This window comes from Oncorhynchus masou, chromosome 24 (assembly GCF_036934945.1).
Source record: "Oncorhynchus masou masou isolate Uvic2021 chromosome 24, UVic_Omas_1.1, whole genome shotgun sequence".
NCBI classification, from domain to species: Eukaryota; Metazoa; Chordata; class Actinopteri; order Salmoniformes; family Salmonidae; genus Oncorhynchus; species Oncorhynchus masou.
Genome location: NC_088235.1, coordinates 69,446,626 through 69,463,433, shown reverse-complemented (window position 1 = coordinate 69,463,433; position 16,808 = coordinate 69,446,626). Strand labels below are relative to the sequence as shown.

Here is a 16,808-nt window from a genome sequence, read left to right as displayed (position 1 = left end):
TTGGAACGTTTTCTTAACTCTAAGAACTACAGTGGGGCAAAAAAGTATTTAGTCAGCCACCAATTGTGCAAGTTATCCCACTTAATAAGATGAGAGGCCTGTAATTTTCATCATAGGTACACTTCAACTATGACAGACAAAATGAGAAGAAAAAAATCCAGAAAAATACATTATAGGATTTTTAATGAATTTATTTGCAAATTATGGTGGAAAATAAGTATTTGGTCACCTACAAACAAGCAAGATTTCTGGTTCTCACAGACCTGTAACTTCTTCTTTAAGAGGCTCCTCTGTCCTCCACTCTTTACCTGTATTAATGGCACCTGTTTGAACTTGTTATCAGTATAAAATACACCTTCCACAACCTCAAACAGTCACACTTCAAACTCCACTATGGCCAAGACCAAAGAGCTGTCAAAGGACACCAGAAACAAAATTGTAGACCTGCACCAGCCTGGGAAGACTGAATCTGCAATAGGTAAGCAGCTTGGTTTGAAGAAATCAACTGTGGCAGCAATTATTAGGAAATGGAAGACATACAAGACCACTGATAATCTCCCTCAATCTGGGGCTCCACGCAAGATCTCACCCCGTGGGGTCAAAATGATCACAAGAACAGTGAGCAAAAATCCCAGAACCACACGGGGGGTCCTAGTGAATGACCTGCAGAGAGCTGGGACCAAAGTAACAAAGCCTACCATCAGCAAGGGCATTGAAGATGAAACGTGGCTGGGTCTTTCAGCATGACAATGATCCCAAACACACCGCCCGGGCAACGAAGGAGTGGCTTCGTAAGAAGCCTTTCAAGGTCCTGGAGTGGCCTAGTCAGTCTCCAGATCTCAACCCTATAGAAAATCTTTGGAGGGAGTTGAAAGTCCGTGTTGCCCAGCAACAGCCCCAAAACATCACTGCTCTAGAGGAGATCTGCATGGAGGAATGGGCCAAAATACCAGCAACAGTGTGTGAAAACCTTGTGAAGACTTACAGAAAACGTTTGACCTCTGTCATTGCCAACAAAGGGTATATAACAAAGTATTGATACACTTTTGTTATTGACCAAATACTTATTTTCCACCATAATTTGCAAATACATTCATTCAAAATCCTACAATGTGATTTTCTGGATTTTTTTTCTCATTTTGTCTGTCATAGTTGAAGTGTACCTATGATGAAATGTTCAGTCCTCTCTCATCTGTTTAAGTGGGAGAACTTGCACAATTGGTGGCTGACTAAACACGTTTTTTGCCCCACTGTAAATGTAAAGGTTATTTGGAAGTCTTTGAATAACTTCCTTTATTTTGTGTAAAAAAATAAAATACCCCAAGCACCAAAACAGTAGGACCCATGGTAATGTATTTGCTTAGGCATTAATCATGCAAACCATTTTTATTGTGACATTGTATCAGTGAGATTCAAACCTATGATCTTCTGTTCTCTTTTTATTTTATATTTAACCATGAAAAGCCTATTGAGACCCATAGTCTCATTTTCAAGGGAGACTTGGCCAAGTAGGCATCAACAATCAATACAATACATAATTAAAACATACAACAATACATGATCCAGCCTAAAAAAAGCATTTACACTCCTCTGTAACAGTCTCCTATCAAATTGTTTTATTAATTCCGTGATACTAACGTATCTAGATGAAGCATGGATTGAAGACTATTGCATGCCTCTGGTGCACAAGATGAGAAAGCAGTCTTGCCTAATACTGTAAATGTCCTGGGGACTTTAGGTAGCAACCACCTAGCAGACCGGGTATGGTAATTGCTGGTGGTGAAGGAGACTAGACTACAGAGGTAAAGAGGGAGTTTACCCAGAAGGTCTTTGTAGTCTTTGTAGAACACATACAAATGTAGCTTTCTGCGCATATAAAGTGAGGTCCAACCCACCATTTGTTACAAGGTGCAATAGTGGGTGAGTGACTTGGCATTTGTAATAAAGCACAAGGATGCATAATCAACATGATAAACAGACTCCAGTCTCTGTAAGACTGAGGAGGCTGCATGCATATACAAAAATTAAGTGATAATGCCAGAGAAGCCCGTGTTTGGAGGGTATATTGGCACGTGTTGTTCATCGACGGCTGGCAAACGTGCCAATATATCCTCCAAACCCCGGCTTAGAGGGCATTATCACTATACAACGGGTTACCAACACATTCAAATAATGATTGATGTATTTTCATTGAACTTTATTTTGATTCATTTATTCATACCATTTCATCCTTCCAAAATATATAGTACCGACACAAATTTAGGGTTGCTAGAGACGCCGCCCAGTCGTTCAGTATTTTTGTTCTGTATCTATGGACGCAACCCAGTCGTTCATTCTAAATGTTCCACTGCCATACTGGCTGGCAACGCTCTTATCCCTTGCTTGCTATCAAGCCAACCACGGCTAACTTAGTCACATTCAAACAACAAAAAAAGTGCAGCAAGAATAACAGCAAAGTAGCTGCATTTGCATTTGTTTAAGTTGTTTTCAAGTGAAAGTTATTTATTTGGATACATCCATAACAATGAGCTTATTCACCTGTCATAGAAAATGCACTCAATCGTCAGGACACTGTTGTTCAGAGTAACTAACCACAGCTAGAGGAACACAATCATTTCAAACTGAAGTTGGAAAGATTGCAAATTAGATCCAGAGTTACCTCTGCTGCAGAGGAGAAGTGTGTTAGTTACCAGCCTCAGAAATCGGCAATTAACTGCACCTCAGATTGCAGCCCAAAAAAAATTCAAGTAACAGACACATTTCAACATCAACTGTTCAGAGGAGGCTGTGTGAATCAGGCCTTCATAGTTGAATTTCTGCAAAGAAAACACTAATGGACACCAATAATAAGAAGAGACTTTCTTAGGCCAAGAAACACAAGCAATGGACATTAGACTGACCGTGGAAATCTGTCCTTGGTCTGATGGGTCCAAATTTGAGATTTTTGGTTCCAACCACCATGTCTTTGTGAGACGCAGAGTAGGTGAACGAATGATCTCTGCATGTGTGGTTCCCACTGTGAAGCATGAAGGAGGAGGTGTGATGGTGTGGGGGTGCTTTGCTGATGACACTGTATGTGATTTATTTTGAATTCAAGGCACTGTTAACCAGTATGGCTAACACAGCATTCTGCAGCAATACGCCATCCCATCTGGTTTGCGCTTAGTCCCACTATCATTTGTTTTTCAACAGGACAACAACCCAAAACACACCTCCAGGCTATGTAAGGGCTATTTGACCAAGAATAATGGAGTGCTGCATCATATGACCTGGCCTCGACAATCACCCGACCTCAACCCAATTGAGATGGTTTGGGATGAGTTGGACCGCAGAGTGAAGGAAAAGCAGCCAACAAGTGCTCAGCATATGTAAGAACTCCTTCAAGACTGTTGGAAAAGCATTCCAGGTGACTACCTCATGAATCTGGTTGAGAAAATGCCATTACTGGGCAATGGTGTTATCAAGGCAAATGGTGGCTACTTTGAGAACATTCCCAAGGTGTAGCCATTTTGATAACCAAAGAATGTTTTTCCTTAACGTTCTGGGAACCATTTGAGAACATTCCCAAGGTGAAGCTATTTGGAGAACGATCCTAGAACATGTCCAATAAAACAATCAAATGTCAAGTCCTTAAATATGCTGAGAATGATCCAAAGCCAAGCAACTATCCTGCACCATTTCCAGAAAGTTGGGAAGGTTGTATGTAAAATAACCACAGGACAGCCACACTCTCACCAAGCTGTAAGAAACATGGTTCTCAGAACGTTATATGCTGGCCGTGGAGATGGTTCCTAAATACAGTCATATGAGCTGGCCTGCCAAGAAAACCTTTTCACTGTCTGTTTGAGTCATAGCTAGTTTTTGTGAAAAGTCTCAGCATTTTTATAAGGAGACAGATGGACTTCCTGTATTAGGCTGTAGGAAAGCTCTCAAGGGATTGCAAAGTTGAGAAATAAGGGTGAAATAGCAAGTACTGTGAATTGCTATGGGTCAGAAGAAAAAGTGTATCATGACCATTTGGTGCTGCAATTGCTGTCTCACAGGAAGTGGGGGAAGGGAGGGCAATGGACAGTGGTCACTGGCCACAGTCCAGTGTGGCTGTAAATATCCTGTGGTCGAAAGACAAAAGTCACCAACTGACATTTTGACTGCCTCTGCAGTCTTGTGAATCACTAGTCTTTTTGATCCATTCATAACCATTGTAATTAATTATTTGAATTCATGAGCTATTAAGACTCGATGCAGCTGACTCTCTTTGCTTTTAGCCACACTTTTTTAGGGCATCATGTAATTGCTTTTGGAGCCACTGTTTTAGAGGTTGTTATGTTGAAACACATTACCATAAGTGAATGCTTTTAAAGCTATTGAACTTCTCACATACAGATTAAACATACTAGATAGTGGAGGCGCCACTGTGTCTTTAGAAGTGGGGGGACATAACCTGGCAGGGGGTGTGGGGGAGTTTAAAAAAAATGAAAGGTGTGAATTGGGAAGTAAATTGTATTGGGAGAGAATTGACTTATTGACTAGACTGGTGGGGGGTCGGGCATGCAGGCGACTTATTTGGTTATTACAGATAATTTGGAAACACTCCTTTCTTCTTTGTATACTTTGACCTACCTATTTTCATTAAAAGTTCATCTTTTTTGCATTATTCAAGCAGAATTCAGTAGCCTACCTCTCCTATTTAGAGGTGAGAGTTCAAGTTCGCCGAGTATGTGTGGTCACATTGAAATAGAGTAGGCTGCCTACATGAGTGTAGAATCAAGTGACAGTTAACTTGAATATGAAATTAACTTTAAAATGATTTAGACCGTAGTTTACTACAGTGTCTGTAAATGTCACGTTCTGACCTTTATTTCCTTCGTTTTGTCATTATTTAGTATGGTCAGGGCGTGATTTGGGTTGGACAGTCTATGTTTTTTTTTCTATGATTTTGAGATTTCTATGTTTCGGCCTAGTATGGCTCTCAATCAGAGGCAGGTGTCATTAGTTGTCTCTGATTGAGAATCATACTTAGGTAGCCTGGGTTTCACTGTGTGTTTGTGGGTGTTTGTTTCCGTGTCTGTGTTTTTCACCACACGGTACTGGTTTGGGTTTCTTCATTCCACGTTTATTGTGTTTTATATTCAATTGTTCATGTGTACTATTTCTTATTAAAAGAACCATGGACACTTCCCACGCCGCATATTGGTCCTCCGATCCTTCTCGCCTTTCCTCTTCGGAAGAAGAGGAGGAAATCCCTTACAGTAAACAAATATTGATAATGGAAAAAAGTGTAGGGTGCCCAACTAACGTGATTTGAAGTGCAATCAAAAAATGTTATCATTGAAAAGGAAAAAGCACAACGCAAACAGGTTATGCTGAGTGAGCGTTTTAAATGTCAATAACTATTGATTACCCATGTATGTGCCTCTGCCTGCAAATCGTCCTCCTAAAAGGTAGGCTACATCCTATAGGCCAATGCATAGCAACTGTTGCTGTCATCATTCTTGCTGTGCTGCTTCCAGATCAGTAGCCATACCTGTGAGATCCGGTGCGCATGTGGTCTCAATTAAATAGAGTAGGCCTATAGCCTATGCATGGATGGAGAGGCACGAGGCAGTTATTTTTCCGAGTAAATGTACTTCCTAAATAAGCCTATGATTAGGCTACAGTTTACTACATTGCCTAGAAATAGGCCTAAATATTGATTACCCATATTTCTCTGTGTGAGAATCTTCCCACTCCTAAAAGGTAGGCTATAAAAATAGCAGTAATACAATATAAGGGCCATGTGAGAATCTCTGGTAATTTAACCTATTTCTTAAGTTATTTTTGCGCATTTGATATTGCCTATAGGGTGCAAGATTGCTGGCACCATGGCTGGCAAGTGAGCTGCGTCTCACATGCCTAAAATAACATTGCAGGACGGTTGGGTTTGGGACAAGTTCTTGTGGTAGAGGGAGGGATTCGAACAGCTGTTTATTACTATATCAGTGTGAAAAGTAGGGAATTAGCTAGGGAAACTGACAGATCAATAACGTTATTTTGCCATACTGACGAATAAAACTCACATTGCACAAATAAACATCAGAATATCAATCGTTTTGATTCAGGTCTAGTGTGATTGAGGCAAAGAATAGCTAACGTTAGCCAACTTTTGGCCAGCTCTCTAACAGTACATCAACTGGTGAAAGCTAGTCAAGTTCATTTACGGGACAAAAGAAAGAGTACAAAACATTGCTTTACAAACAGCTGTTAGATAGTAATAATAGTCACCTTATATCGATACCTGACAGAGGCTAGCACTGACCTGGCTGTGGTAGCTACTAGTAAGAGTATATTTTTCATTCACATCATTCGAGAGGGGGTGAGACATTAGCTAATGTTACTTATCAATTACAATACTAGCTCAGCACTGCAAATAAATACTATTAAATTATTTATTTTTTAAAGTTAAATAGCAGTTACCTTGCCAGCTACATCAGCCAACTAAAAAGTAGCCAGTTTCTGCCATGCTTGCTTTTACAGCTCGGTGAAAAAGCACCACACATACACACTGAACTATGCTCAACTCAACCGTGCTGATCCAGCCAGCCTTCCAGAAGCTTTGCCATCGCACAGCCTGTCAGCCCACTCTGTGGTGTCCAGGCAGTCCTAAATTGAGTCTGCGGAACACTCCAAACAGCCTACCCGACTGCTCAGAGGAGTCTGCATGGTCCTAAAGCACACCGTTGCTGCTTTTTGTATCACATTGCAACAATAAAACTGGGGAGGATAAAAATGCAATTTGAGAATGTGGGGGGGACATAATTCCCCCGTCCCAAGTCAAAGTTGTGCCCCCGTTAGATACAGTGCATTTGGAAAGTATTACGACCCCTTGAATCTTCTCTTTTTTTTACGTTACAGCCTTTTTCTAAAATAGATTAAATTGTTTTCATCAATCTACACACAATACTCCATAATGAACGAGGAAAAAAATCACATTTATTACAAATAAAAAAATGAAATATCACATTTACATAAGTTTTCAGACCCTTTACTCAGTGCTTTGTTGAAGCGCCTTTGGCAGCGATTACAGCCATGAGTCTTCTTGGGTATGACGCTACGAGCTTGGCACACCTGTAAATTTGGAGTTTCTCCCATTCTCTCTGCAGATTTACTCAAGTTCTGTAAAATTGGATGGGGAGCATGGCTGTACAGCTATTTTCAGGTCTTTCCAGAGATGCAAGTCCAGACTCTGGCTGGGCCACTCAAGGGCTTGTCCCAAAGCCACTCCTGTGTTGTCTTGGCTGTGTGCTTAGGGTTGTTGTCCTGTTGGAAGGTGAACCTTCACCCCAGTCTGAGGTCTTGAGCATTCTGGAGCAGGTTTTCATCAATGATCTCCTGTACTTTGCTCTGTTCATCTTTCCTTCAAATCCTGACTAGTCTCCCAGTCCATGCCGCTGAAAAACATCCCCACAGCATGATGCTGCCACCAACATGCGTCACCATAGGGATGGTGCCAGGTTTCCTCCAGACGTAGCGCTTGGTATTGAGGCCAAATGGTTCAATCTTGGTTTCATCAGACAAGAGAATCTTGTTTCTCATGGTCTGACAGTCCTTTAGGTGCCCTTTGGCAAAATCCAAGTGGGCTGTCCTGTGCCTTTTACTGAGGAGTTGATTCCGTCTGGCCAGACTGGAGTGCTGCAGAGATGCTTGTCCTTCTGGAAGGTTCTCCCATCTCCACAGAGGAACTCTGGAGCTCTGTCACAGTGACCATTGGGTTCTTGGTCACCTCCCTGACCATGGCCCTTCTCCCCAGATTGCTCAGTTTGGCCCGGGCAGCCAGCCCTAGGAAGAGTCTTGGTGGTTCCAAACTTCTTCCACTTACGAATAATAGAGACCACTGCGTTCTTGGGGACCTTCAATGTTGCAGATGTTTTTGGTGCCTTTCCCCAGATCTGTGCCTCGACACACTCATGTCTCGGCGCTCTACGGGCAATTCCTTCTACCTCATGACTTGGTTTTTGCTCTGGCATGCACTGTCAATCGTGAGACCTTTTATATAGACATGTGTGTGCCTTTCCAAATCATGTCCAATCAATTTAAATTACCACAGCTGGACTCCAATAAAGTTGTAGAAACATCTCAAGGATGATCAATGGAAACAGGATGCACCAGAGCTCAAGTTTGAGTCTCATAGCAAAGGGTCTGAATACTTATATAAATAAGGTATTTCTGTTTTTTATTTGTATTAAATTATTTGTATTAAATTAGCAAAGATGTCTAAAAACCTGTTTTCGTATTGTGTGTAGATTGATTAGGAAACATATTTCATCCATTGTAGAATAAGGCTGTAACATAAGAAATTGGAGGGGGAAAAAGGGAAGGGGTCTGAATACTTTCGGAATACACTGTAGTGCCCTTAAATAACATCCACAACAATGTATAAGCAGAAGCCAGTCTACATAGGATGCACATAATATACTGTAGGGCAGGTATGTTCTCGAATGTATTTGAATGTTTTGGGAATTTGTACATTAAAAAACAACCTGTAGCAGCGCTGGTCAACCCAGGTTCATAGCCCTTAGTAGCAGTAATAAGTCATACTTAGTCATAAAATAGTCTACTTACTACCTACCTTTAATTACAGTCCTCTTGACAGGATATTTTTTTCAAACATTTTTTGTTTTTTTTAACAACCAAATATATGTACTTAATTGTATGAAATGTAACACGTGCAGCACAATATTGCTGATAAGCGAAAGTGTGGTTTTCTAGGCTATATACTCTATGTTGTCATATTTAGGCTACATCTGTCTTTTAAAATTATTAATTGAAGCAACCTCGCTGGTACAATCGCTGGATATAGGGCCAGCATGTGTTTATTTATTTTAACACCAGTATACATACAAGAAGTATACAAACAGACGATGATAACATATGCTAGGGGATATAACAAATTACAGATTATTCATGACCTTAAAAGATACACACACATTGATTGTTTTATCAGCTTTCTTATTAGAATAATGTAGAATGGTCTTCATGTACTGCTCAAATTCCTTATAGAAAACACGGAAGAGTGTTTTTTTTATTAGTGAATTTACATGTAGGAATGTGACATTTTGCCATTGCACAATTAGATTCACGAGGTAAAATTGTTTTTCTTTATGCGAGCAGCACATTAAAAAAAAAAAATCATCAAGAATATTGTAATGACCTGACTAGATCATAAATGAACAATTGTCCAGACAGAGGCTTGAGTTTGCGAATTGACGGTTTATTAAACCAACTTTACACAGGCTACTGTTTGGGCCGTAGCACACGCCAAAAAGATGACAGATAACCCACAAGCCAATCGTGACCTTCTCTTGGGAAGCCCAGACGTAAGAGAGAGAGAACAAAGGCTGAACCTGGTCTTAACTTCCAATGCTCCACCCCCCTGCCCAACCCCCCTCCACGCCACTCCGCCAACCACCAGGATGCCCGGCATCAGAACATTCCAGGCATTCCCGTGATTGGCAGATAGCAGGTTGATTGACATGTCGGACCCCGCGAACACCGGGTACTGGTCAGTACAACACAACCACCTCCTAGCCTAACACATAACACACAGCTGTCTGTGCGGGTCGCTACAATATTAACAATTATAAAACTATAAATATCTTTGCCATAATTTAGACAATGCCAAAATAAATGCAAAACTGTTTATTCTGAAAGAGACCACTTTGACCTTGTTAACAACCAGACTTTTTTCACAACAGATATTATTGACAAATGTATTCCAGGAAGTTGTGACTTAAGGAATAGATGCAATATCCCTTTGAACTAAAGCACATACAGATATGTTGTTCTGAGAGAGCAAGGAGAAACACATTTTTCTGATTGGAGAGTCAATTAGATTAAGCGAGGGAAGGTCAAGAAGGTGAGGTCTGGTAACATCTCTGAACTACATGAGAGTTCCAGATGGAATAGCATCAAAGACTCTGGCGAACTCTCGAGGGACCACACCCTCTCGATTTGATAACCCATTAACAGAAGGACGCAGGTTTGGTGTCCCATAAAAGGCAATGGGCGGAGACGAGGAGTCATGTACCGTGATTTGATTGGAGAATTGGTCTGACATGATAATTTTTTTTTAAAGAAGTTGCCTCCTCCCATTGGTCGATAGGCTTCGTCCGATTTGAGCTCATTTCCCCTATCAGCATAGCTAGATGGAGTTGGAGAAAGAAAAAAAAGCAGAAGCTAAACAAATCCAGAGACTCGGCGTGCAATATTTCTGGTGGAGCGGCGTTTCGAGTCTTATACCCGAACACCGGTTGGAAGAAGAATGCTCGAAAACAAGAGAGAGAGGTTGAAAACCTTCATAAGAAAAATAGATGAAAAGGCAATCTTTAGAATCAAGCACTTCATGAAAGAAAGGTAAATATAACTGTTCTCTACCTAAACCGCTATCACGCCACGAGCCCTCTAGCAGTGGGTGGATGTGTTAATAGAGATGCTAACTTGGCTAGCTGGCTTTTCGCTTCTTATAAAAAACAACGTTTGGAATTCAATACAACATACAATTAGTTACGTTCTATTGTTGCATTAAGCATTTGCCCTGAATTACTTTGTATAGTTATTACTTGTGTTGCAAGAGACGTTAAGGTTCTTCCGAGTGGTGGCTACTGTAATGGGTCGCCCTGTGCACTCTTGCGGGACTACGTTAACATGCTAGAATTGAACTAGCTAACGTTAAACCTAGCACAACTAGGGAACTATACTTTACACAAATATAAACGCAACAATTTCAAAGATTTTACTGAGTTGCATTCATAGATGGAAATCAGTCAATTGAAATAATTGCATTAGACTGGATTTCACATGACTAGGCAGGGTTTGTAGCCATGGGCCTGGGAAGGTATAGGCCCATTCACTTGGGAGCCATGTCCAGCCAATCAGCATTCGTTTTAATCTCGAAATGTGCATTATTACTAACAGAAATGCTCCTTAGCACCCCTTGCCCTCCTGGGGGTGAAGACGCTGGATGTGGAGATCCTTGGCTGGCGTCGTTACATGTGGTCTGTGGTTGTGAGGCCGGTTGAATGTACTGCCAGATTCTCTAAAATATGTTGGAGGTGGCTTATTGTAGAGAAATTATCATTGAATTCTCTGGCAACAGCTCTGTTGGACATTCCTGTAGTCAGCATGCCAATTGCATGCTCCATCAACTTGATCTGATAGGAACATTGTGCATACAGCTTGACCTAAGGCAATTTTAAACAATGTATTTTATTGCATAGGACTTCCTCTAAAATTAGCTAGCTAGTTTTGGGAGTTACACTTTGTAATTAGGTCGCAATTTAGACACGTGTATTCCTGTACTACAGCTAGAGGATGCTTTGACGTCATGATACAGAGACAGATCAGGAATTAATTTCACAGAGTTGCTGTTATTTAAAAAAATATATATAATTTTTTTTTCTTAAATGTGTCAATTATGAGTAACGGAAAACAACTAGGTAAACATCCAGGCAATGTTTTTGTATACACATGCTTACAGTCAAGGAAAGGCGTTTTCTTTACATTCAAAACAGGTCCAGAATGTTGGCATTACACCACCAAGTTAGCTGAAAGTGATGTGTGGTGAGCTGTATGGAAACTCTGTTTACATTGTATGGAAACTCATTTCATGTTCCAATGCTTGGGTTCTTCTGGACAGTTCTTAATCTCATCATTGCCTCTCGCAGATGAAAATGCGTTACCTCATCGTCCTCCTGCTCCTCCATGTGGGTCAGAAGGAGACTACTATTTACTTATCCTCCTAATGGCAGGGATGATCCTGCCTGAGAATAACCACAGACAGCAGGACCGGTGTTACAGCAGAGGAGACGTGTCGGGGACACGTTTTCTTTGAGAACTCTATTTTTAGTCTCCTTGGGTCACCCACAGGGGTCTCTCGTTATATAAAGGCCATAACATATCGCTGTTTAAGCCCCATCCAATAGGAACCGTGCTCCCCCCCCCCAATGGGCCCTGGGCTGTTATCTCCTCCGCTCTTAGCGAGCTATGGTATGTGAATGTGACATTAATGGGGGTCGTCTCTCAGGTTGTTAATGTACAGTGATAACATGTACGGACTTGTCTACAAGAGAAGCTTGTTGAAGGAAACCTAGTTTTGTAAGTCTAGTAGTACTACATTGAAGCTAGGAATAGACAGGGAGGGGCTGCAGTGCTGGCGTCCATTTGGAAGGAGTGCACAACCAGTGGCCAAGAAAGGCCTAAATTACCAGCTGTTTTGCATGCCAGTGGGAGTAGGTCTAACTTTTTAAATTAAAGGGAGAGAGCCACATCTGCAGGCTTGAGTGGGGTTTATAGTTAAGCCTGAGGTTATGGTTAAAGGGGCATGTGTGTCGCCTCCCAGCACAGTGCTAATGAGCACTCTCCCAGACTTTGTTCAAAGTCCAGAAATGTTCTTTCCTTTTTCACCTGGGAACCTTTTCACTTCAGAGGACTGGTGAATTCCTCATAGTTCTAGCTGTCTCTCCAAACTATACACAAGTCTTTAAACACTGTTGTTCATGTGACTAATCTGTACAGTACCATCTGAACGTTAAGGTAGACACTGGCTTACCCAGGATGTTGTCTATTTACATGAACCATAACCATAAACTCAAATCAGCTTGCACTCTTTTTGCTGTGAGAAATCATCTAGATTTAAGGCTAGGGTTAACTATTTATTTTTTCATATACACATTGTACTTGGTGAATTAATCCAACATGTGAGAGCCAGGTGAGAATTTCCTGCCTGGAGGTGGGAATTTCCTACTGTTGAACTATCATGAGGCAACGGTGGAAGAAAGGCCTTCTGTCTCGGTCAGCTGAACGTGAAGGAAGTGGCGAGAGCCCTGCATTCATGGGCCACATGACTCTCACAAACGCACACTGTTCTGCAAGCCCTGGGCCTGGCGACACGCCACAAGCCGCATGTTGTTGTTTGGCCCCAGTCTCTGGTGACTTGTCTTTTCTTGACCACTCTGCTGCAGAGCAAAGCGACTCCCTCACAGGCCAAATCACTTGGAGTGTCTGACTTTATTTTGTTCTAGCCAATTGCTGGGACTTATAGTTGATTTGGCATATTCACTTGAATTGTTACTGAGATGTTCACTTGTGTTGATATATTGGATTTGTTTTTGGATTCTGCTGTTAGCCTTGGAGTTATTTTGTACAATAGGCTGACAGACAATCCAGAAAAAAACCTGTCTGAATTTGAGATCCCCCTCTTGGCGGTGTAGAGACATTTAAGCATTTAAGCCACTTTCCTGCAATTCTACACATTTTCTATGGAGCTGAGAGAAATTGTGTGTTTTTTAAGCAAATCTTCTACAATTCTCTGAATTGTGCAATGGCTAATGTTGTTCTTTTGCTCAAAAAATAAAATACTGCTAAATATTCTTTTTAATGTTCAGTTCTCCCTGACACTAGCATTTATTTTGGTGATTGTTAGTTCTGAAAGGATATGTTCATTTGTCTTTTCTACATTTATATCTGGTTTTAGTGGTTAAATTGACACTTTTTCCATCCCTAAAATTAATTTAAAAATCCCACCTAAGGATTTCATATGGCAGAAAAATCCCTGTACAAAATATTAACGTATGTTTCGGCTACGTGCGGAAGCTTTGGAGTCTGTACTTTCCCTTGTTTTTAATCTGAGCACTGAAAAGTCTTTCTTTTCGAAAGCTCCAAAAAGCCCAACCTTAGTCATCTGATCTTTGCATATGACTAAACTCGATATGATTGGACGATAGAAAATCTGCAGTTCACATGACTGACTGGGCTGTACAACTTTTTCTGTTGTCCACTAGATGGTGCATTCATGCTGTTCATAACCGGACACTATACTCCTCATTGAACTGATGTATTTGTCATGGCCCATAACAATTAAGCCAGTCTTTGCATGTGAATATAACACATGTAAAAGTTAGAACATTTTGAGGTTGAAGTTATAGGGCAGATGCACACATTCTGTGCAGAGCCGTGTGCCTAGAATAATATCCATTAACAGATATTTGCATTACAGACGCACGACTCAATGTCATGCCCAGGAGCACAAGTTGTTTTTTTACTGCCTTGCGCTGTAAGATCCATTTCTCAGCCGGGGGCTCTGAAATGCCATGTTGGGAACACAAGAATTGACCAGTGGGTAACTCGTTTCCCCACCACTGCTCTCTGTTTACCATAGAAGGAGGGGTATCTAGTCCACTCATATTAATGCCCTTTAGCTTATGCAATGCAGCTGCTTTTGCAGACTTGATGATATTGTACACCCGCTCAATGTGAGTACAGTGTACTACCAGTTCCATAACTCCTGTGCCCAGCCGCACATCGTCTGTACAAACTGATATGCTCATCTCAACGACAGCCTCTTATCCGCTGGGTGTTTTGTTTGATACTAGGAAGTGTATTTTAGGTGTCGGGATTCTTTCAGGAATGGCAATGGTACAAGCTTTTCGCGATAAGCCCTCGCACCCCCATGTGACCATAGCCGTCGCTATAAGGGTAGCCGGGTAGCGGCAGGGTAGCCTAGTGGTTAGTGTTGGACTAGTAACCGAAAGGTTGCAAGTTCAAATCTCCGAGCTGACAAGGTACAAATCTGTCGTTCTGCCCCTGAACAGGCAGTTAACCCACTGTTCCTAGGCCGTCATTGAAAATAAGAATTTGTTCTTAACTGACTTGCCTGGTTAAATAAAGGTAAAAAAATAAATGTTATCCGGTGATTTTTAAACCTGAAGCGGATAAAGGGAGACATCAAGTGGCTAGGGAGTTATTGTTGGTCCAAGCTCATACAATGCGTGCTCAGGTAAAATGTGTGTGCAGACATGACATAATGGACTGTGGTTTTTCAGCAGAGAAGTGGCTGGTAGCGACCTCTTGCCTACTTGGTGGCATTACAGTACAAAGTTGACTGGATGTCTTTAACCTGCTATATTTTAATCCACCTTTTGCCATGCAAGTGAAGTGATTTCAATTTCAAATGTCATTGAATTGACGTGGTCAGCAAAAGGGCCTGATGATGCGGAAGACCTTGTCAGCTCATTAGCAAATCTGTGTCTTTGTTGCACACTACCACCAAGTCTTGACGACTCACTTGATCATGCCAATGTTATTTAGCCTATGTAATTACCCTGAAGAAATGTGAACCACACACGCTAAAAAAAAGTGACCCTTTTGCATTTGACACTTTCACAGCCCGTTTGGTAACCTCCTGTGTTATAGGTGTCTTATGTGGAATTACATACGGAGTTAATTTAAGACTGCTGGCCATTTGCATAAGGGTTTATGCTGTGGAATCTGACTGGTCAGGAGGTGTTGAGCATGCTGAACCGTGGAGCAGACTGACTGTTAAGCATCGGCGTGGGAGGATGAGATTGAGTCATAGCCACGGCCCATAGCCCCACTCATCTCTCAATAGTCCGAAGTAACTACCTCTCCTTGTATCCTCATTGCCATTTGGACAATGTTGTTGTCGTCCCCCCTCATTTACATTTTAAGACCCTAATTGTCTCGTAAAACACAGTGCATTTAACCTATTGACCTTGCACTGAAATTGGATGAACCTATGGGGTTAATTTGACCTCATGACCCTGAAAGGTGTCAATTTTAACCGGTGCCATTGTCCATGTGTATTTTGGTTCTGTGTACGACCTCCACAAAGAGGACAAGTCAACCATTTAACATGCTCATTGTACCCATTACTTTGTAGCCGTTTCCCTTCAGGCATTCTGAAGTTGATTTCATGCTCTTTTGAGAAGAGGCAGGTGTTATTCCTGTGGTGAGAATAGAGGCTGGTGTTATTCCCCCACCTCCCACTGTTCTCTTCCCACTGTCAGCTGTTTCCAAGCTAATGCCAGTTGACCAAATATCGGAGGATGACGCAGCGTGAGGGACAGTGACACTTGGAACCCAGCCATCTATTTTTATTTTTTTTCAAACCCACTCTGTGTGCTGCTGCTCTTCTAACCCTTCCACTTTTTGAAATGCATCAATAAAAGCTAGAAAGACCTTTACACCCTTTTGACTGCCTGCCATTGCTCCCGGGTCCAGAGCGGAGTGCAAAAAGCTCACTCTTTATTTTTCACAAACGCTGCTTGTGTTCAGACCAGCACTCTCTGTAGCAACTGAAGAAGCGGGTTAGGACAAGCTTGGCTGGTCATGGAGAGGGGGAAGAGCCAGTGGAACAACCAGGATCCTGCGGATCCTCCTCGGGCAGGGGATGAGGCAAGGTAGGGAAAGCGTGTCTTTCCACTGCTTTTTATCTGCACCTGTCCACAGCCTATTCGGTGCCTATTTTTTTAGTGATTAGGGTTTAGGCCTAAGTGAATGTCAATACTGAATCATTTGTGACTATGACGTCAAGACGTCCTCAATGTATCGACTGCTGATTTTTAGCCTGCTGTTGACTCCCATCAGGATTAGTCATTCAAGGTCTCTGTCTAACCCCATTACCAGAGGGAGTCAGTAGAGCACGTCCTCAATGTCTCAAGAGTCATGACCATGTTTGTCTGCGAGGCTTATCAAATGGACAATCTATTAGCCTACGATTATCAGGTTCACCACCACTTGAGGGTATCACTGTTTGTTCAGTGGACTTGTGCTCATAGACAGTACATTGTGGTCAGAACAGATTAACATGACAAGTTACTATCACCATTCAGCGATATCATATCATACTCTATCGATTTACAACCTAAGAGATTGTATAGGCTTATGTCACAGATGTGCTGGTATTGTTCCGGTCTTTTCTTTTCAATCTGTCTCTAGTGCTGGGCGAGCTGAGTTGGGTGAAAAGAAATGGATAC

The 16,808-nt window shown here is 41.7% G+C and overlaps 1 protein-coding gene across 3 annotated transcripts in view; it reads left to right on the top strand.

Annotated features, from left to right (window-relative positions):
* The window catches only part of LOC135512542 (GRAM domain-containing protein 2B-like), a 67,024-nt gene that overhangs the window by 35,090 nt on the left and 15,126 nt on the right, over positions 1-16,808 (top strand). The window contains exon 1 of one of the 3 annotated variants that reach the window (XM_064934671.1): positions 10,162-10,389. The exons of 1 other annotated variant lie outside the window; for it this stretch is intronic. In XM_064934671.1, the coding sequence (XP_064790743.1) occupies positions 10,298-10,389 (92 nt within the window). In that variant the 5' untranslated portion in view covers positions 10,162-10,297. Of the gene's footprint in view, positions 1-10,161; positions 10,390-15,980; positions 16,233-16,808 lie in introns of those variants that run through there. One more of the 3 variants, XM_064934675.1, reaches the window with a different exon arrangement.